Here is a 22,594-nt window from a genome sequence, read left to right as displayed (position 1 = left end):
GTTGGATCGTTACCACAACAATTAACGGGAGAGCTAAAGGTTCTGCTCTAGGAGTCCTAATGATTAATAGTTTTCTGTCTCCCCCCTCCACCCACCCCCCGTGTCTCTCTCTTTCTTTTCCACCCTGCCTTTCCTCCACCCCCCCCCCCCCTTCCTCTCAGCTGGAAGGTAGTGAGCTTTTCATCTCTTGGGAGCACACACTTCCTCAGAGAGAGAGAGAGAGGGGGGGGGGGAGAGAAAGATAAGGAAGGAAGACAGGGGAGGGGGGGAGGGGGGAGAGGAAAGATGGATGAATGCACTGCACACTCAGGCTCCTGGAGAGGAATGGGGGGGGGGTTTGCAGACAAGGAGGAGGATGGGTAGAGAGAGAGTAGAGAAGGAGAGACAGGGTAGAGATGGATTGAGAAAGCGGCTGACAAAGAGAAGAAGGGGTATTCTTATCCTTTCAACAAAAGTAATCATCTGAAGGAGAGTGTGTGTCCGTGTGTGTGTGTGTGTCTGTGTGTTTGGTAGGTTGAGTGGATTGTTTTATTTGTGGGGCCAGGAATTTGATGGAGCTTCATTAGTGCATGTTTTTTTCCTGCATGTTTCTACTTTACATGAAATTACACATTAGCATGTGTCACTATGTATGTTGTTGAGTGTGTGGGTAGCTATGTGTGTTTTCATGTGTGCTCTCTAGTGAGTGTGTGTGTGAGACAGTACCTACAGTTGGAATGTTCACAAGGCGGCCATTGTTGTTCAAACAGCCAGCAGCTTTCTCCTTGGCAACCAGAGCTGCTGCAGTAACCCACGGCAACTGTGGAACAGGGGGAGGAGCCAGGAAGTGAGGCCGCAGCACAGAGGCCCCTCTCCAAAACACTGGCCTCAAGGTCTGACTGTGTGTGTGCGTTTGTGTGTGTGTGTGTAAGGGGGGGGGGGGTCAGTGTTAGTCTGTATATGCATGTATGTGTGTGTGCGCTCGTGTCCTCCTGGCTGCTCTCATCTGACCCTTTCGGTCACATGACCTGACTGAAGGGCGGACATCAGCAGAGCCAGGAAACTGCCTGCAGGTGAGAGAAAGAGAGTGTGCAAAGGAAGGGGGGGAGAAAAGGGGGGCAGGAAAAGGGGTGAGATGTGGGTAGGGGCTGAGGGTACAAGAGTGAGCCAAGGTGGGAGAGAGGCAGGGGAAAGTGAGAGAAAGAGTCGGAAGTACGGGAGAAATGGAGATGGAGGGAGAGAGGGTGGGGATTGGGGTAGTATGTCTTCCTCAAAATAACTAAAGCATGTAGGTTCCTGAAGAAACAACATTACAGAGAGGGGAGCAGTGAGAGAGGAAAAAGGAGTGAAGGGAGGATTACAGAGACCGAGAGAGTGAGAGAGTGAGAGAGGAAGAGGGAGTGAAGGGAGGATTAGAGAGACAGAGGGAGTGAGAGATAGAGAGGGAGTGAAGGGATCTGAGCCAGGCTCGTCTGGTGGTTCTTTTACTTTGGGTGTTTGATTGTTTGTGCAGTCAAATCTACGTGTATGAAATTTCATTGGTCACACACACAACATTGTGGCAGATGTTGTCGCGGGTGTAGCAAAGTGCTTGTGGGTGTAAGCAATGCAGTCAAATAAATAAAGATACACTTCCAGGCATTTTATTTTGTTTCTTCATTCTACGTAGACAATGGAAAAAGACAGAAAGGCATTTCTTTGCTGAAAGAGGGGTGGGATAAATTGAGATCTATCTGGCCTGCACTGTCGGGCAGCGCCTTGGAACACTGGACCGTCTTAAGGCACCAAATAAAGGAACTCCAGTATTAAACTATGGGAGTGTGTAAGTGTGGCTACTTTAGTCTGCATGTGTCCCTGGAGTGTGTTATTAATTATGTGCACGTTTTGTGCATGTGTGCTCTAATTAATAAATGTTATCCTATAAACAGTGCACACTTGTACAAGGCAATTCTGTGTGTTTTACCTGAATTAATGAAGGCCTAAAGTAATCTGATGGGCATTCTATTTAACAGTCTGATGGCCTGGGGGTAGATGGGGTTTTCCCACTCTGCTAGATGACGGCACCGCCCATTACCCATCGCTGTGGTGGCCTGAGGTTGCTGAGGATCTACGCGGCCTTTCCGCAGCGCTGCGTGGAGTAAATGTCCAGGGGGGGATGTCCAGGGGGGGATGTAAGCGTGGCCGGGACTTGCACGTTGGGCTGACCTCACGAGCGTCTGAAGAGCCATGCGGTCATAGATGTTTCTGCTTCCTTCGCCATAAAGCGATGCCACCTCTGAGTGGGTGGTCACTGGCGCGACTGTGAAGGTCTGCGATGGTGCAAGGGCGTTGGAGTGGTGCTTCCCGCCCCCCTCGTCACGCTGGCGCTGGTTGGCGCTGGACGACTAGAAGCATTTGACCCTGTCCACAGCGACCACCTTCCTGAGAAGGGGGACGGGCTATCACTCCCATCTCCCAACATCCACACATACAGTAGCTCCTTCTGTTTTTCACTTTGAGGTGAAGATTGGTAACCTAGCCTCACATTCCGCCAGTGCTCCCACCTCCTTTATTTGTTGTCTCATCTTGGCAGGAGGTCAGGAATACCGCAGTGATGTCGTTGGCGTACTTCATGATCATGTTGGAGTACCCTCACAACCTGGGGTTGGCCCGCCAGGGACAAGTCAGTTGTGCGGGTCTGCGTCCAGCTCTAGTTCCCTGACAAGCTCTGTAGGGGGACTGTGATAGAAAGCCAAGCTGTAGTTGCTTAACAACATTCTCATATAGGTGTTCCTATCATCCAGGTGGGATTGAGCTGCGTGTCGTGCTATGGAGGTGGCATTATGCAAATTGCAAGTAAGGATTCCATCAGAGACACAGGTTTTGCGAGAGTTAACGTGCTTGGAAGACCCACTTTTGTTGTCCACTGAGAACGTAAGCCCACACTCCACATTAGCAGTGGGGACTTTTGCCGGAGGCTTCCGAGTTGTTTTCCTGGAAACGTGTGAAGGTGTTTTTCTGGGAGTGAGATGTTGCTGTCCATGACGCAATGTTTGTATCGGTGTCTTAGTGTGGTTGCGCAAGATAGGCAGCTTCTTACATTTAGCCTGTAGAAGCTACTGCAACTACATAACAGCTAGCTAGCTTGGCATTTTACTAGATTATCCTGCGCATGGTTGCCTATAACTACTGTATAGTAAGTACTGAAAGTTGATCTAAAACCATTTTTTGTGTAAGTGTTTATTTGAAACATATATATACACTCACCTAAAGGATTATTAGGAACACCATACTAATACTGTGTTTGACCCCCTTTTGCCTTCAGAACTGCCTTAATTCTACGTGGCATTGATTCAACAAGGTGCTGAAAGCATTCTTTAGAAATGTTAGCCCATATTGATAGGATAGCATCTTGCAGTTGATGGAGATTTGTGGGATGCACATCCAGGGCACGAAGCTCCCGTTCCACCACATCCCAAAGATGCTCTATTGGGTTGAGATCTGGTGACTGTGGGGGGCATTTCAGTACAGTGAACTCATTGTCATGTTCAAGAAACCAATTTGAAATCATTCAAGCTTTGTGACATGGTGCATTATCCTGCTGGAAGTAGCCATCAGAGGATGGGTACATGGTGGTCATAAAGGGATGGACATGGTCAGAAACAATGCTCAGGTAGGCCGTGGCATTAAAACGATGCCCAATTGGCACTAAGGGGCCTAAAGTGTGCCAAGAAAACATCCCCCACACCATTACACCACCACCACCAGACTGCACAGTGGTAACAAGGCATGATGGATCCATGTTCTCATTCTGTTTACGCCAAATTCTGACTCTACCATCTGAATGTCTCAACAGAAATTGAGACTCATCAGACTAGGCAACATTCTTCCAGTCTTCAACAGTCCAATTTTGGTGAGCTTGTGCAAATTGTAGCCTCTTTTTCCTATTTGTAGTGGAGATGAGTGGTACCTGGTGGGGTCTTCTGCTGTTGTAGATCATCCACCTCAAGGTTGTGCGTGTTGTGGCTTCACAAATGCTTTGCTGCATACCTCAGTTGTAACAAGTGGTTATTTCGGTCAAAGTTGCTCTTCTATCAGCTTGAATGAGTCGGCCCATTCTCCTCTGACCTCTAGCATCAACAAGGCATTTTCTCCCACAGGACTGCCGCATACTGGATGTTTTTCCCTTTTCACACCATTCTTTGTAAACCCTAGAAATGGTTGTGCGTGAAAATCCCAGTAACTGAGCAGATTGTGAAATACTCAGACCGGCCCGCCTGGCACCAACAACCATGCCACGCTGAAAATTGCTTAAATCACCTTTCTGCATTGAAGCAACTGCCATGTGATTGGTTGATTAGATAATTGCATTAATGAGAAATTGAACAGGTGTTCCTAATAATCCTTTAGGTGAGTGTATATACAGTGGGGAGAACAAGTATTTGATACACTGCCGATTTTGCAGGTTTTCCTACTTACAAAGCATGTAGAGGTCTGTAATTTTTATCATAGGTACACTTCAACTGTGAGAGATTTTCTAAAACAAAAATCACATTTTATTGCATGACATAAGTATTCGATCACATACCAACCAGTAAGAACTCAGGCTCTCACAGACCTGTTAGTTATTTTTTAAGAAGCCCTCCTGTTCTCCACTCATTACCTGTATTAACTGCAACTGTTTGAACTTGTTATCTGTATAAAAGACACCTGTCCACATACTCAATCAAACATACTCCAACCTCTCCACAATGGCCAAGACCAGAGAGCTGTGTAAGGACATCATGGATGAAATTGTAGACCTGCACAAGGCTGGGATGGGCTACAGGAAAATAGGCAAGCAGCTTGGTGAGAAGGCAACAACTGTTGGCGCAATTATTAGAAAATGGAAGAAGTTCAAGATGACGGTCAATCTCCCTCGGTCTGGGTCTCCATGCAAGATCTCACCTTGTGGGACATCAATGATCATGAGGAAGGTGAGGGATCAGCCCAGAACTACATGGCAGGACCTGGTCAATGACCTGAAGAGAGCTGGGACCACAGTCTCAAAGAAAACCATTAGTAACACACTACGCCATCATGGATTAAAATCCTGCAGCGCACGCAACGTCCCCCTGCTCAAGCCAGCGCATGTCCAGGCCCATCTGAAGTTTGCCAATGACCATCTGGATGATCCAGAGGAGGAATGGGAGAAGGTCATGTGGTCTGATGAAACAAAAATAGAGCTTTTTGCTCTAAACTCCACTCGCCAGGTTTGGAGGAAGGATGAGTACAACCCCAAGAACACCATCCCAATCGTGAAGCATGGAGGTGGAAACATCATTCTTTGGGGATACTTTTCTGCAAAGTGGACAGGACGACTGCACCGTATTGAGGGGAGGATGGATGGGGCCATGTATTGTGAGATTTTGGCCAACAACCTCCTTCCCTCAGTAAGAGCATTGAAAATGGGTCGTGGCTGGGTCTTCCAGCATGTCAACGACCCGAAAAACACAGCCAGGGCAACTAAGGAGTGGCTCTGTAAGAACATTCTCAAGGTCCTGGAGTGGCCTAGCCAGTCTCTAGACCTGAACCCAATAGAAAATCTTTGGAGGGAGCTGCAAGTCCATATTGTCCAGCGACAGCCCTGAAACCTGAAGGATCTGGAGAAGGTCTGTATGGAGGAGTGGGCCAAAATCCCTGCTGCAGTGTGTGCAAAAATGGTCAAGAACTACAGGAAACGTATGATCTCTGTAATTGCAAACAAAGGTTTCTGTACCAAATATTAAGTTCTGCTTTTCTGATGTATCAAATACTTATGTCATGCAATAAAATGCTAATTAATTACTTAAAAACCATACAATGTGATGTGGATTTTTGTTTTAGATTCCATCACTCACAGTTGAAGAGTACCTATGATAATAACTACAGACTTCTACTTCTACATTCAAAATCGGCAGCGAATCAAATACTTGTTCTCCCCACTGTATATGGATATGATTTTATGTATATTTACAAATAAACACTTATTATCCAAATAAATGGCTTTAGTTCGACTTTCAGGTGCCTAAGACATTTGCACAGTACTGTATGAGCCAAGCAAACCAATGCTTTTTATGTACTCGTCCCAGGCTACTGGCTCCCAACAGAGATGTATGGATAGCTTACTTCTTGGTAGCTAACTTGAGTTATCTCCGAAGCTTTATCCCAATATCTTTGTGACAGGCAATGCACAACGACCAAAGCAAAATAAACTAGAGAAAATCATTGGGAAGACTACTAATCTATGTATGAGTATACCAACAATAACAAACTCCAGTACTTTGAGAAGTAACATCTTTCCCTAATACCCTTCAAATTATAGTAGCATTGTTCTTCATTTCTTTAGTAGAAATTGCTCCTTTATAAATTAAAGGAGTAATTTAATATATGTAATTTGTAAAAATGTATATATTATTAATATTGTTTACAAATATAAACGTTCATTTGATTTTGTATTGATATATTTTTCCCATGTGTATTTTTTTTGGTATAGATGTAGCCTCTGGCCACAACAAAGATGACTCAGAGTGTACAGTTTCCTGTTCGTTCTGTGTAATTCGTCAAGTGTCAGCTTGGTATCAGCTTGGAGAGGCATATGCAACAGAGTGAATGGCTAATGGTAATTCCCCCAAGTTGTTGTACGGTCTTCATTCGAGGTATTCCAGGTTGATAGAGCAACATGTTTGAGTTCCTGTACGTCCCTTACCAGACTGCTCTTTCCTCCTGCCAGTGGAGAGCCCGGGGATGACTGGGGATCGGTCAGAGAGAGACAGCCAACATCCTGTAAAGCAAATAATATTAAAATTGCTTAACATTGCACTAAAAGCAGGCCCTTGCTCCTGTAGAAGAAAAACCTGTATTGTCTAGTTGGAACATTGGCGAGTGCTTGGTAGCAGTTGTCGATTCGGCCTCCTCCTGAGTCTGACAAGAACCCCGCCTCTTCTTCCAATGCCTCTGTTGCTGTGTGTGTGTGTGTGTGTGTGTGCGCTTGTGTGCTGCATGCATAAGCGTGTATGTGTGTGAGACTGTGTCTGTGTGTGCATGCGTGTGTTCTTGGCAGGAGGTAGTGTTGAACACAGACGAATGATGAAGATCATTAGGAATTTCCTGCAGCTGGGGACATTGGGGGGGGGGGGGGGGGGGGTGGAGAGAAAGAAGGGGAGAGGGCGAGAGTGGAGGAGGGGAGAAAGCTAGGTGGTAGTGGAGGTATGGGAGGCAGGGGAGGGGGGAGAGAGAGGAAGACAGGAACTGGAAGAGGTGGAATACAGTCAGGGGAAAACAGGGGAAGAGTGAGGGTCGGGCGAGAGAGAGAGTGAATTTATTCAGTGGGGGAGAGTGTGTTGAGGTGGGGGTGGAGACGAAGAGAGAAGTGTGTGGGGGGAGGGGGGGGGGCTTAGTGGAGGTACAGATTTAGGAAGGTGTTATACCTGCTCCTCAGTAAGTCATAATGAGAAAAACAAACTGCATTTGTTTACTATATTTGTGCATGCAATTGTCACATGGGCCTTTAGATATGATGAAAAGGTCAATACTGTGTGGTGTTTGTCTGGGGGCTTTCTAAGTTATTCACTGTAGAAGTTGTGATGTGGAGGGTTTGAGAGTGTAAAGGAGGAGACCTCAAAGCAGGACTGCTTCAATCCCACATTTGGTTTGGTCAGAAAAAAGAAGAAATACTACTAATAAGAAGAAAAGATCATTAATAATAGGCCTATGAGGATAATGTTAATAATCACTGAAATACTGTATGCGCCAGTTAGGCAGCATTAACAATTCCAATAACTCTGGAGGAGTATTTTTGCACACTTTCATGGCAAGGTTTTTCAGACCTTGCTGAAGCCAAATGTGGCCCCCGGGCAACGTTTTTTCACACTCCTGCTTTACAGTGTTTACGTTAGTGAACGCCAAGCCTACAGTTGTCACAATGAAGGTCTGTCAGGATTGGATGACACTTCTAATTAGCCTATCAGAGTGCAAGTTGAAGCAGGTAAAATGTTACCTGGAATTTAGATTTTGCCATAGAAGGAGGAAGGTTTGTAAGGTTTGGGATTTTCTGGAGGATATGGGGCTGTTTTTTGTAAGGGATATATTCTGAAGTTGTGTTCTTGCTACCTGGGGTTGTGCTCAGGTTGTATTTAGGTTGTGTAAAGGTTGTTTAAAGATTGTGTTTACGTTGATTTAAAGTTTGTAGGCAGTAGACAGCTAAGTCTCTGTAGACCTCCTGACCCACATACCCCTCCTTTTCTTTCTTACTCTTCTTCATCTCCTACTGCCTCTCTACCTCTTCTCCAGTTCTCCCTTGTCCCTCTGTCTCCCGTTCCTCCTCTTCTCCCTTGTCCCTCTGTCTCCCGCTCCTCCTCTTCTCCCTTGTCCCTCTTTGTCTCCCATTCCTCCTCTTCTCCTTTGTCTCTGTCTCTCGTTCCTCCTCTTTTCCCTTGTCCCTCTTTTTTGGCTTGTTGCTTTCGCGATCACTTTCTTTCTATCAACCTTACGCTCCCCGACTCCCCGACTCCCTGACTCCCTGTCCCTGACTCCCTGTCTCCTTCTCTTTCTTCACGCCTCCTTTCCCTCTGTCTAGATCTCTCTTCTCTCTCATCTCTCTCACTCCCTCCAGTTTGCTCACCCTATCTCTCTAAACCACTCTCTCTTTTTTCTCTCTCTCTAAACTCCTTCCACCCCCCCCCACCCCTCCCACCCCCCCTGTCTTTCAGGTTTTTTTCAGTCTCTCAGTGTCAGTGCTGCTGCCTGTCTCTTAGCAACAACTGCACACCCGTTAGAGCCGAGTGAGTGCCTTTCCACACACATCCGTGGAGACACGTGCACACACGCGCGCACACACACACACACACGCACGCACAGACACACACGTGCACAACAGTGTCTGGGTCTCCCTTCATTGAGTGTCTTAAGTGTTACTGCAGTCCGGTGTGACATAGAGACAGATATACATAGATGTGAAGTAATTTAATATAGAAATACACTAGAAATGTATAACCACTTAGGTTAATTAATACAGTAAATATCCACATTGTCTGGCTCATGAACCACTGCTTCCATTCATTCCCAGCACTTAAGTACCAATTGCTGGTTTTCCATGGTGACAGATTTTCATGCTGGTGTTCTAAAACCAAAATGTTGCTTACCAGTGGTGTTCCCATTAAATACTTCAATTGGAATTTTTTTTCCACTAGAATGTCGGAGTAGAAAAAAAAAATTCTGAAACATTTTAAATTTCAATAGAAAAGAACGCTTACATACTTTCATAAGCATTTACCCCTCAGACTCAAACAGTCTTTAAACAGCATCCAAGTTCACTGCAGAACCAGGTGGACGAGGACAGGGACAACCAGGTGGGCTGTGGGCAGCAACAGCAGGACTCATCAGGCAGCAACTTGATCGGCAACACAGCCAAGGGACTTCAGACAGGGACAGCCACCCATCATTCAGGCCAAGCAGTCCAGAGGCAAAGTCCAGGGGCCCAAGTCCTGCTAAGGTTGAACGGGACACCAGGAATGTTAGAGAAGGCCTTCCTTAGTTTCAAAAGGATACCTGAGCATAGCTGTCAGACTGAGCCTGGTCCCCATCACACAAACTAATGCGATGTAAACAATTGAGAAAGACTGACCCTAGATAGACTGACTGGACAGACTGACCCTAGACAGACTGACAGGATTGACCCTAGACAGACTGACAGGACACACTGTCCTTAGACAGACTGACACCCAATCTGACCAAAACAGACACTGACCAACTGCAACCGCCCTGAAAGAGGGCAAGGTATAGCTCCCAGAATTCAATCCCATTGCAAGGATGGCTTGGGGGAATATAACTAAGCCAGTGACTCCGAATGGCATTGGAGAGAGGCAGTCCCACTGGAGATATGAGCCCGTCAGGCTAAGACAGCAAGTGCAGCTTGCAAATCCAGTGCCTTTTACGTTCGCCTTCACCCCTGGGCAGAATAAAACATAATCATAGATCTTGCTGAAGAGATTAGCCTTTAGTAGACACTTAAATGTTTAGACTGAGTCTGCGTCTCTCACCTTAAATCACCAGATCATTCCACGTTAATGAGTGAATGCCCTGCTTCCAACAGATTGTTTAGAAATTGTAGGTACAGAAAGGAGGCCTGCATCTTGATCTTACAGTAGGTATAGGTATGTGTTCAGAGAGATAAGTAGGATCAAGTCCATGTAATGCTTTGTAGGTTAACAGTAAAACTTTAAAGTCAGCCCCAACCTTCATAGGCAGCCAGGTTAAAGAGGCTAATACTGGATAAGTCTATAAAAAAGTACCTAGATTGGGACAATACAGAATTCTTAAAAGGGGTTTGGGATCATGGTTAGACATCAGTCCGTGTCTTACTATAGACTTTAAAACAGATTTATTTCAAAACTCTAACTGGTCCACAGTAGGCGTTTCAATGAATTCCCGGTGTAGATTTGGCCTTTCCTGGTTTTTGTTCTTGCTCAGTTTCTGGTGTAAAGCAGACTGAAACAGGTTTTCCATTAATTTTTTGCATGTGTATATATTGTATTCTGTATGTTTGGATTCTTCTTTTCACTCTGCTATGTGGGTAATTATTGTAGAGATACTACAATTAATCAAATTCAACCAAATAAATGGCCCATTTTACATGAGCAGAACACCAAAGAGCAAGCAACAACAAGAAACAGATGCACATTGGCTTGGAAAAATACCCTAGTAGGGTTGGAACCTAGGAAGAAACCTAGAGAGGAACCAGACTGAGGGGTGGCTAGTTCTCATCTGGCTGTGCTGGGTGAAAACAATATGAGCACATGACCTTTTCGCATCACTACAATATATTTCCATGTTTAGATGACTAGCCAGCCAGGTGGCCTGTGAGTATTGACAGCAGGAATCAACAAACAGTGCTAGAACCGCAAAACAACCAGGAGTACTTTGGACAGGAGAATCATCTGTCCAGGCGGTGCTGACATGTTGTCAAGGGTCTCGGATTCTACCAAGATCCAATGGGACTCCAAGAAAATTGAGAGATACATTTGATACTAGTTTTCTCCCATCAAAGCAATGGAAATCTGTTTTAAAATCAGTGATGTCTTCGCGGTGCCAGCTTCTGTCGTGTCCTGCAGCTCTGTTCAGAAGGAAGGCCGTATCTGTAACAGTAGTGTACTGGTACAGTAGTGGACTGGTTGTTAAAATCATGTAAATTCTTCTTCACAGACTATTTCACACTGGTGGGACAGGGGGACATGACTATGATTTGTCGCCCCCAATATACAAATGTAAACATAACTATGTAATTTCAATAATAGTAATAAGACACAATGAAAGCACTTGTGCTGAATATAGACACTTAATAGACACAGTTTCAAGAAAATGCGCACCCCCCCCCCGTGTGGGAATCTGACAGTCTGTTGTTAGTGATTGACTTTCAGTAAGTTGTTCAAACAAAGGATATGTTAGACATTTCTTTACTTCTACCACTCAATACAAAACAAACATTTCTAATGTAACTAACATGAGGCTAATCAAGTACATTTGTTTTATGTTGGTAGGGTTCACACACAAAAGCTGAATTTGCAGAGCTACAGTAGCAAGCAAACTGATGGTGCAAACTAAAACAGTATTACAGCATTAATTTTGGTGTCCCCCTCAAAATTGCTCTTGAGAACATTTTATGTAATTTTCCCCTCCAAACTTGATATCAGATTTTCGCCCCTGCAGGGAGTACATGTAGTTTACATACAGAGTACATGTAGGTGATGTAATCAGTTAAGCCAAATTTGACTCCTTAACTTATTTAGGCTTTCCCTAAAAGGAGGGGTGGGTGCTTATGCAACAAGTATTTTCTTCGTTATACATTTTCTTTGGGGGGGAATTGACATAAATTCATATTTTAAGTCCATTTGGTTGGGGCCCCCTGGTGGATAATAGTAGTAACTAATGGATGGCTCTAGCTCGGCTCATAACTGACTCATTTCATGTTTCCATTCATCAATTTTTTTTTTTTTACAATTCTTCTTTATTTTCACCCTGGCCCCTGTGGGAATCAAACCCACAATATTGGCGTTGTGAGTGACATGCTCTCTATGTGTTTTAGCATCAGTTGTCCTGGCTGCACACTCCCCGTGGGGCCATCCAGTGCTCCAGGGTCGACCGCTGCTCGGCTCCCAGTGTCAGTAATTGTAGCCGGAGATCTAGTTCTGTGTCTGTCAGACTGACGCTCGTCAGCGAGGCGTTTCCTACCCCCAGCTGTGGCACAGATTTGTTCTATTCCAGCATACGCGCACGTGATCCATCTGATCAAAGTGTCCGACAACGCACACGCACACGCACACCGGGTCCAATCTGAGCTGAGGTTTGGTTGCCGTGGTGAGCGGCTGTAGCTGATAGGTTGTGAATGACAGGTGGGGATGTTTAATAGGACGACGAGGATTCGGGAAGTGGTTTTTGATTCGCCAGCCAGCTCTTCGTGTTTGGATGAGCCCCCTGTGGAGCACGGACGCTGTGTGTGGAATGCTGAGTGTGTGTTTGTGTATGTGAATGCGTGTGTGAATGTGTGTGTGCACTTAGGTGCATGTGTTTGTGGGTCTGTGTATGTGTGATTAAAATGTCCATTTAAAGGTTTGACCATTTCCTGTGGCTGGTTTGATAGAAGCATTGATTATATCTGGTTTACTGGGAACTACGACACTTAATGCGAGCATGGATGATGTCCTCGTGGCACCCAGAAACATGGCAGAAACTGGTACAAAATAAAGTATTCATATGTTCAGCTGTGAGTTCAGCTGTGAGCAAGTGAAAATGGAATGGTAACTTAAAAACCACACACACGCACACACTAAACAAAACTCTGTCCATCTTCAGCCAGCCTTCCTCTCCAACATATGGCTCTAATTATAGTATAAGAAAAAGAAAGGGAGTTAGAGCAACTTGACGGGTGGGGGGGGGGGGGGGGGGGGTTATAGAGGGAGGGGCGAGAGTGTGGAGAAAGAGAGCCATCCGAGTAAGGAAAAGAGAAGGACAAATAAAATATATTAAGATGTTAAAAACCACTTACTGTGGTGCCTGTCCCTCCATCTCTTTATCCCTCCATCTCTTTATCCCTCCATCTCCCTGTCCCTCCATCTCTCTGTCCCTCCATCTCTCTGTCCCTCCATCTCTCTGTCCCTCCATCTCTCTATCCCTCCATCTCCCTGTCCCTCCATCTCTCTGTCCCTCCATCTCTCTATCCCTCCATCTCCCTATCCTCCATGTCTTTATCTATTATTTAATCTCTCTGTTGCTATCTCTCTATCCTTCCAACTCATTGTACAGCTCATCATCTTATTTTATTTGATACCCTCATCACCCTTTTGTATGTAATATATCTAAATTGGTGTATATGTTGTGTAAATATAATCCTACACCAGAAGTACTCTTCTATCAAGTAAAATGTTATTTGAGTATATGTAAATGTGCAGTATTGTGGTATCAATCTCTTTATCTATCTATCTATCTATTTATCTATCTATCTATCTATTCATGTATATGTCATCATATCGCACCAAACAGAATCTGAGTTGTACTCCGCATTTCTCTGCCTCCCTCTGCTGGTTAATAATAACATATTCATACGTTTACCTTTCTGTTTCAGACTCAACAGTGTGGGTGTGTGTGTGAGTGTGTGTGTGAGTGTGTGTGTGTGTGTGTGTGTGAGTGTGTGTGTGTGTGTGCGTGTAACCTTGTCGTCAAAGGACAGTCCTGTTAATGGCTGTCCTCTCTCTCTCTCTTTCTCTGTCACTCCCCTTTCTCTTTCTCTCTCTCTAGGAGCGATGGGCAGTGGGGAGCAGCAGCCGAGCAAGACAGCAGAGTGTGTAGTGTGTGTTAGAGACAAGTGTGCGTAGTGTATGTGTTCTGTGTGTGTTTGTGTGTGTGTGTGTTGTGTGTGTATGTGCATGGAATGTGCTGCCATACTGGCGATCCAATGATCCACAACAGACAGACCGACCCAGACCACAGGGTAAACTCTACGATCCACATAGTGGAAGAGATGAATGGTAAATGACCGAACTGGGATGTAAATGTGTCTGAAATGTTCCAACAACTTACTGACTACAGTAGGGGATCGGTTCAACTGAAAATTATGTAGCAATAATTGCACGTTTTAAAATCCTCGTTGACTTAGTGTTGGGCTCTCCGTCAAAGTGGGCATCTCTCACAGAGGAAGCCCAGTGTCCACTGTGGCACAAGGTTTTACACACCTCCCCACTCATCACAGTGCTACATGCAGCTTAGCTGAATACAGAGAATATGTGAAAATAAACATACCGATTTATTTAGTAAATCATAGTCGATTGAGAGACATTTGGGTCGAGTGGTCTAAATCTTACCTTCCAAGAACAAACGGAAAGCTCTGCCAAGCAACAGCGCTTCTGAGGTTTTCTATGAAATCCCCTTGTGTGCAACAACACATGATTGATGAAACTGCTCTGAAAAAAAAACAACAGCAGCAACAGCTTTCGAAATACATTAGTCATCATCTAAAACAACACCTTTGACTAGTCCTACTGTCAGAAGACATTTCTCTCTTTCAATTTTTACTCTGTAGCCTGATCCAATGGGAGTCCTGCGCACAGCACCCACAGCTGAAGTACTGGATAAACATACTGAAGCAAAAGTTTCACCACCCTTTTAGATAATTTAGAAAATGTGCCGTTGTTTACCTACAGTATACAGTAAGTTCCATAAAAATGGCTGATCTTTTAGTTGAACTACAGACATTTCTTTTGTCTTTTCTTCTTACCCTGTTGGCACTCAATAACAGATAGTTGACACTAATCTGTGCTTTGGTTACATTTCCTTGTCACTTTTTTCAAATGCACATTTTCTATCATTTGTGGCATAAATCCCATCAAATCAATGCCTCGGGAAGTCTTTTCAGTTGGGACCCTGGCAGCTGAGGAAGTGGACGACTGAGGAAGTGGATGACTGGGGATGTGGACGACTGGGAAAGTGGATGATTGGAGAATGAGAAGTGGATGACTGGGGAAGTGGATGGCTGGGGAATGAGAAGTGGATGAGAAGTGGATCACTGGGGAAGTGGCTAACTGGAAAAGTGGATGACTGGTGAAGTGAACGACTGGAGAAATGAACGACTGGGAAAGTGGATAACTGGAGAAGTGGATGAGTGGAGAAGTGGACAACTGGAGAAGTGGACGACTGGGGAAGTGGACGACTGAAGAAGTGGACGACTGGAGATGTGGAGGACTGAGGAAGCGGATGACAGGGGAAGTGGATGACTGGGGAAGTGGATGACTGAGGAAGTGGATGACTGGGGAAGTGGATGTAAGGGGAAGGGGATGACTAGGGAAGTGGCTAACTGTTTAGTAAGAGTGGGGCGCATCTGCTTCCTTCCTTGTGGAAGTACCAAATCGGTAGATCGAGTCATGGAAGCTTCCAAGTCTAAATTTATTGTATGGTTTTTCTGTTACTGATATCAGGCTGCTTTTCCCCAAGTATCTTCAATTCAGTGGGAATCTAAACAAAGTAACTTACAGATGATTTAACTTCATGCATAGAAAATTGGTACCATGACTTGAATGGGATTTGTTCCACAAATGCCAGAAAATATTATAATTTTTTCGTACACCATCTCTCAAATAATACATTGTCCATAGACTGATTACAGGGTAAGGTCAGCAGTGTGTACTAAGGGTGAACCAAACATTTAAGTTAAAGTAATTGTGGTCCAGACTAATCCCGGCTGCATCCCTTAGAGTGAACAGCACTTTGATTGTCTAGTAGAATCTCATGTAAGGACTATGTTGAACTCCAGTCTTTCTGTCTGCTCAGGTCACTAAATTCCCTGGCTAGAGGCCAGTGACTAGAGGAACACACAGACAGACAGACAAGGAGAGAGAGCTCCTTCACTTCTTCTAAGGGGATTGCTGGTCCACAAGCCTCTGACTTCACCGTGCCCTCTGTGACAACGCTGTGACATCACCGTCGCCCCCAGTGGATGAGCCGCCTGTCTGGACGTCTGCGCTCGGGGGGAGGGAGAGGTGTGGGGTGTGGCGGGGCGGCTGTGGCCGAGGACCAGGGGTGTGAGGGGGGGCTGGTGGCGTGGGGGAGGGAGGGGGCAGCAGGGGTTCAGGAGGGGGTCACAGTGGATCCCAGCGCCGAGGCTGGAGCTCAGGGAACCCTTGAACTTTTACCCCCGCCGTCCCTCTCGCCCCCCTCCCTGGCCAACGGTCTTCACTTACACAGGAGGCCTGGCCTTGGAACACGCCGACGCAGGCAGGCGGAGACACACCCATACACGCACGCCGATGCGCCAACATACACGCCAGGGCAGACAGAGGTCATAGGCATGCAGACGCACACTGACGTCCAGGTGAGCACACGCGTGGAGACGTGCATGGACGCTCACACGCACACGGGAGCTAACATGCACTCAGACACGGTCGGTCGAGAGCAGCCCAGAACTGATTTGTCACCAGAGACTCACACCAGATCACCTCAGCGACAGGCTCTCCTGCCTGTCAATCGTCCAGCCTTCACCAATCAGCAAGCTGCTTTCTCCCCCTGCAGCCCGACTCCTCCACACTCTGCTAAAACAGACAGGCCCCCAACCATTAGCCCTGCCCCAATTGGTTCAACTCCTCTTGATCTCTCTAAACCCTCAAGAGCTATTGGTACCAGTCCTCTCGGTCCATCTCTTATTGGTCGAGCCTGCCCAGATCCTTCTACTATTGGCCCAACCCTTGTAGACCTGCCACCCACCCCAGTTGAAGCAGAAAGGAAGTATGCCCTTCGTAGCTCTGGCCGACCCCGCTTCCCCTGCCAGCTACGCAAGTCCTCCCGCATCCGCAGATCCACAGAGGACGGAGAGAGGAGGGGCGGGAGTGAGAGAGAGATGGAGGAGGAGGAGGAGGAGGAAGAGGAGAAAGAGAGAGTGGGTTTACATGTGAAAATAGAGCGCCCCGTAGTGGAGGAGTGTCTACCTGCAGCCTCCAAGACTGCAGACTCACCTGAATCTGCAGCACCTCTCCCCTTACCACACCCCGTCGCGCATTTCCTCCCCCGGCCGTCACCCAAACCCAGAACTTCACCCAAACCTCAAGCCAGACCTTCAGCTAATGCAAAGCCAAAAGCCCAACCCCGACCATCAGTGAAAGCCTCGCCCAAACCTTTGCAGAGATCAGCAACCAATCCCAGACCTGCAGCCAATCCCAGACCTGCAGCCAATCTCTCGCCTTGTCCGCTGACCTGTGCAGAGCCCCGGGCCACAGTGAAGAAGGAGGAGCCTGAACATCCAGCTCTTCCCGACAAAAAACGACGAGGACGGTTTGTAGGTGTAAGTTTAAGTTACCGTGTATTTATTAATCGCATAAAAAAGAAACAGAACCCATGCTGTCGTGTTGTCACTCGGCATTTACCTGCCAGCCAAATTTCAACGGAAAGGAATGTTTTTTTGTGTCTGCTTCCCAGGTGAGACGTATCGTGGTGAAGGTTGCCCGTATCCCAGTCAATCTCAGCCGACGCCAGAAGAGCTACAAGATCTCCTCCATGGAGACGGTGGAAAAGGCCGGAGCCGGAGGCGACGGAGGAGTGGAGGGAGCCGAGGGAGGGGCAGCGGTGGTCAGAGAGCCGACTGCACTCCTGCGCATGAAGAACAACGGGAAGAGCGTGATGGTCATGTTCCCGCCCGGGGAACTCCCGGTGATCCTTAAACGTCGCCGGGGCAGACCTCCCAAGCAGATTGTACCGGGCATGCCAGACAAAATCGCTGGTGGGCATTCAGCTGTTGTCGGTGGCAACGGTGAGCCCAAGAAACCTCGTCGACGCCGGCGGGCCAAGCTCCCCTCTCCGCAACCGTCCTACGTGAACGACACCAACGACGTGAAGGCCGAGTACGGGGATGTCTTGTCCAAGCTGGCCTTCCTCAACCGCCAACCGCCAGCCACCGGCCGCTGCTCCCCACCACGCTGTTGGACACCCAGCGAACCGGACAGCTTTCACACACCGCCAGACAACCCCGGGATCTCAGCGCTGCTCCATCGACTCACAGGGTTCAGACGCAGAGGGGGGAGGGGTGGTGGCATGGGGGGCAGGGGGGGGGGAGCAGGGGGAGGAGCTGGGGGTGCCGGGGGGGACAGCTTCAAGAGCTCCTTCAGTGATTTCTTTGAGTCCATCGGGAAGAAAAGAAAGGCGACCTCGGCGCCGTCGGAACCAGGGTTGGCCAAGAAACGAGGAAAGGGTGGGGGAGGCAGGGGGGGTGGGGCTGTCGGTGCAGAGATGGGGCTCGGGGGCGAGGGGGGCAAGCTGGTGAGGAAACGGCGTTCACGTAAGAATGGGGTTCTGAAGGAGGAGGCAGTGGGACAGCTGGAGCAGGACTGGTCTAACGGTGGCGGCTCCTGGGGGGAGGAGGGGGGAGCTGAGAGGGAGAGAGGATCAGGCGTATACCAGGCCTGTGGCTCCCCGAGGGGGGGCTTCCCATCCTGTGAGGGGGGGAAAGGAGCATCATACAACAACCAGGGGGGCAACAGGGGACATGGAGCTGGAGAGGAGGTACAGGGTTTGTTCGCTGGATATTTCCGCTCCTTGCTTGACTCTGATGATTCCTCCGACCTCCTGGACATCTCCTCCTCTCGCCCCGACCCCAGGAAACCTTCTCCTGCCACAGGCTACGACTCCTCCGGCTCTGCCCCTGGCCCAGGCCCTCGCTGGTCCCCAGGATTTCCCAAGCGTAGCCCCAAAGGAGAGCCAAGGGAGAACCCTGTCCAACCTCAGCCCTTTTCCTCCTCAACTTCCAGACCTCCCTACAGCTACATGTCTCAGAACTCCCCCACCACCTCCTCCTTCCCAAAGTCCACGCCTCCATCCCTCTCTCTGTCCCGTTCCCCCAGCTCCCCTCATCCCTCCTCCTCTTATGGACCCTACCCATCCGGCTATTCCTCCTCCTCTCCAGCCGGGGGCAGCGCAGCCCCGCAGAGACCTACCGACTGCAGTTTTGCAGCCTACGGGGCAGCAGGGCCGGGTAAGGCCTCCACAGCCACCCCTGTAGGCCAGGGTGCAATGGGATATTCCAGCTTCTCCAAGCGGGGTTATGGGGGCTTCGCTGGGCAGATTGGACCATCCTCTCCGGGTGGAGGGGGGTACATGGCCATGGCCAAGAACAGCCCGTTCCCCTCCTCCTCTTCTCCAGAGGCCTACAGACACTACCCGTCCAGCCAGTGGAACTACAGGTTAGTAGCCAGACCTAAACTATCCAGAATTAAATGACTGTTGCATTAAGGTTCCCAACTTTTTTCAGTTACTGTACCACCAACATAGTTCTGCTCTGCTTGGAGTACCCCTGTAGTACTCACTCATGATCATTTTACTAGTAAGCCTATGGTGTCATGAGTGTTTTCAAGTACCCCCTGTGGAGTGGCCAAGTACCTACAGGGGTCCTAGTACCCCTGGATGGAAACCACTGGATTACATGACCCTACTATTACCCTCGTACACCCTACATCTGGGTGTATCTGTACGAGATAAATTAGACTATGTTGCGGTTGGACTGCGTAGAATCTCATATCTAGTGTTTGGTGTTTTTGGTCTCACTTAAAGTGATCCTCTGAAATGTGTCAATCATGTGTGTGTGTGTGTGTGTGTGTGTGCGTTGCAGGCAGGGTGGCTGGGCAGGAGACAGTCTGGGTCACCACTATATAGGAGGTTACAGTGATTACGTCACACCAGGCTCCAGCGAGCCCAAGGACATCCTGGACATCTCCAACTACACCCCCCAGAAGGCCAAGCGACAGCCCTTCCTTGAAAGCCTGTCAGAGTCCTCCTCTGACTCCTCCCACCTGGGGGTCACTGGTAAAGGATGCGGGGCCAGTGGTGGATGTGGTGGCGGGGGCGGGGGCTCGGTTTCTGTCGGCGGGGCTTACAGGCAGAGTGGAGGGAGGGAGTCTCTTCCTATTGGTGGAGATGGAGGTCAAGGTCAGTCCAGCCTATCAAGTTTGGAGAAGCTAATGATGGATTGGCACGAGAGTGCCTCAGGCCCCTCCTACAACTGGAGCCAGAATGTTCTCTTTCAGGGGCAGGGGAAGCCTGGCCGGGGGCGCAGGAAACGGAATGCTGCTGACACTCAAACAGAGAAGGAGGGGGGCGGTGGACCAGGAGCAGGCCCAGGGCCCACCCCAGACTCTCCCACCAGCCCCCCAGCCCAGCCCCCTGTCACAACCCAGAGCTCTGGTGCCAAACGCAGTGGTATGGGGGGGCGGCAGACTCGGGGGGCAAGGGGAGGCAGGGGAAGGCTCTCCCCGTCCCCTAGAGAGCGCCCGTCGGCGGGGAAGAAGGGGAAGACCGGCGGGGTAGTAGGGGGTGCTGCTCAGGTAGGGTTGTTCCAGGAAGGCCTCGACTACTACAGTGGAGACAGCAGCAGCCTCTCCCCGCTCCCCACACCAGCCTCCCACCTCGGCTACCCCCCCGAGTCTTGTGACTACCCCTCCCAGTCCCCTTACTCTGCCCACCCATCTACCCCGTCCTCCGAGGAGCACTACCCAGCACTCTTCCCAGGCGAGGCCTCCTCATCCTCTCTCTCCCCGGGAATGACCTCTGCGGCCTCCTCCTATCCTCCCAAACCGTCTACTGCTCCCCAGCCCTACCACCCAACTGTAACCCCTGCTCCTCCGCCCTCCTCCTTCTCCCCCTCCTGCTCCCCATCGCCGCGGTTACTGCCCCACTGTGGAACGGCGCTGAGCCCCCCCCATCGTAACCCGGCAAACGTCTCCAAGGACCATTTCCCCTCCCAGTATGATTCTCCCAGCTACTGCAGCTCCCCCTACTGGTATGGAGGGGCATCGCACAGCGGCAGTCCAAGTCCTCAGACTAACCAGCACGCCGCTCAGCACGGCAACACGCACGGCAACACACCCATACACACAAATGTCAATCCCCACACTAGCCCCAGCAATCACCCTCATGCTACCACACACCCACACGCCAGTGCGCACACACACCCCAACCCTCACGCAAACCTGAGCCCGCACGCGCCTCACACCAGCATGAGCCCGCACGCACACGCCAATGCCAACCTCCACGCCAGCGCGCACCTCCATTCAAACCCCAACCATCACACTCACCCCCACCCAAACCTGCACACCAACCCCGCCCTGCACACAAGCCCCCACTCCAACCCTAGCCACCCACACTCCCACCCCCACTCTCTGCTGTACGAGGAGCGCCCCCCTCATGGACCCCCCCACCCCCACAAACGGGACATGCCCCCCCCACCTCCCCTCGGGGCTGCGACCCGCTCCGCTGCGCCTCTCTCCGTACCCCTCTCCCCATCACAAGCCCCCGCTGGCCTCCTCCCCCCATTCTGAGGACATGGGTTACCCTCCGTACTCGGGGATGCACCACCGCTATCCTCCACAGCCCCCGCCTCGAGGAGGAGGCGCAGGAGGGGGAGGAGCGGGAGGTGTGCTCTGTCAACTACTAGACCCCCCCAGCGATGATAGCTTCAGTGTCACCAGCCTGTAGCTGAAGGTAAGACATCTACTATCTACCAAAGATTTTTAAACATTATTGTTAATGTTTAGTTAGAGCCCTGAATGTGGACTTCCTGAAAGCTACGGGATTCCAAAGCAAAAACCAAGGCTGTGTATTGGTTTGACCTGACACTGTTTCACATACATTCCTGAAAATCTAACTGTGGGGGAACACATATTAGTTCTTCATGTAATGGTATTTCAAAGGACTTTTGATGGTTACTCAAAGAAGATTGACAAGAATGTGCCCCTTCAGATGGACCGCAAAATGTTCCACAAAAGGTTCTTTGAGGAGCCAGTAAACCAGGTTAGAACGAATAGAGGTTCCCTCAGAGTTTCAATTTGAAGTCCTCCAGGAACCTTTTCTTTTAAAAGTTTAATGGCAATAAGACACCTCAGAGTTTGTAATGTATGGAAAATATGATTATATAATAACACTGTATAATAGTATTAACTGAGAACAGCCCTAACCCATGGTATACCACACCCCCTCGTGCCTTCTTAATTAATCATCTGTTTCATTCATAGGTTCATCCCATTTATCTCTGTGAAGATTTGACTGTCTAGCCAATCACATCATAATTACAGTTTCTCCCTCCACTCTGTCTTTCTTTCTTCACTCTCTCTTACAGGTGCATCAATCTAAACCTTTTTTCAGATTTGTAACCTTTTTTTAAGGAGAGACTTGATGAAAGATGAGAATTTATCTGCCAACTCTGGACAGTAGAGCTTTAGTTCTCCAGCTATGACAATCAAGAGCCAACTGCAACACACACAAAGACAGACACATGTGCACACACACACATGCACACGCGCGTACACACACACATTCACACACGCAAGCGCACACGCAAGCGCACACGCAAGCGCACACGCAAGCGCACACGCAAGCGCACACGCAAACACAGCTGGAAAGAGGGAGTGGCCTGGAGGAGGTGTTGGAGGAGTGACAGACGCTGAAGAACAGAAAGGCGGAGCCTGATGGACAAGTCCCGCCCCTATTCCAAAAGCTAACCCCCGCAAACCTCTACACACCTGAACCCCTACACCGTCAACCTACACCCTACACCCTCAACCTACACCCTAAACCTACACCCTTGGCTTTGTGTGCT

The 22,594-nt window shown here is 48.7% G+C and overlaps 1 protein-coding gene and 1 long non-coding RNA gene across 2 annotated transcripts; both read left to right on the top strand.

Moving 5' to 3' along the window:
- Positions 1 to 399: 399 nt before the first annotated feature.
- Positions 400 to 15,994, top strand: LOC109616175. Its single transcript, XR_002197264.2, has 3 exons — positions 400 to 872; positions 13,768 to 13,997; positions 15,793 to 15,994. It is a non-coding gene; the product is annotated as an uncharacterized LOC109616175 (long non-coding RNA).
- A 73-nt stretch (positions 15,995 to 16,067) lies between these two features.
- ahdc1 (AT hook, DNA binding motif, containing 1) lies at positions 16,068 to 22,324 on the top strand. The gene is made up of 4 exons (XM_029122913.2): positions 16,068 to 17,296; positions 17,431 to 19,187; positions 19,613 to 21,480; positions 22,115 to 22,324. The coding sequence occupies exons 1-3, from the start codon at positions 16,310 to 16,312 to the stop codon at positions 21,315 to 21,317; spliced, it is 4,449 nt and encodes a 1,482-aa protein (XP_028978746.2). The 5' UTR covers positions 16,068 to 16,309; the 3' UTR covers positions 21,318 to 21,480; positions 22,115 to 22,324.
- The last annotated feature ends 270 nt before the right edge of the window (positions 22,325 to 22,594 follow it).

The sequence above is a fragment of the Esox lucius genome, chromosome 10 (genome assembly GCF_011004845.1).
Source record: "Esox lucius isolate fEsoLuc1 chromosome 10, fEsoLuc1.pri, whole genome shotgun sequence".
Lineage (NCBI taxonomy): Eukaryota > Metazoa > Chordata > Actinopteri > Esociformes > Esocidae > Esox > Esox lucius.
This window is presented reverse-complemented; position numbering and strand designations above follow the sequence as displayed.

Bases quoted from the DNA above. Each gene is read 5' to 3' on its own strand.
- ahdc1 (XM_029122913.2), top strand. From the start codon at position 16,310: ATGCAGACGCACACTGACGTCCAGGTGAGCACACGCGTGGAGACGTGC. The intron at 17,297-17,430 runs GTAAGTTTAAGT...TCTGCTTCCCAG, and splicing joins GACGAGGACGGTTTGTAGGT to GTGAGACGTATCGTGGTGAA. The intron at 19,188-19,612 runs GTTAGTAGCCAG...TGTGCGTTGCAG, and splicing joins TCCAGCCAGTGGAACTACAG to GCAGGGTGGCTGGGCAGGAG.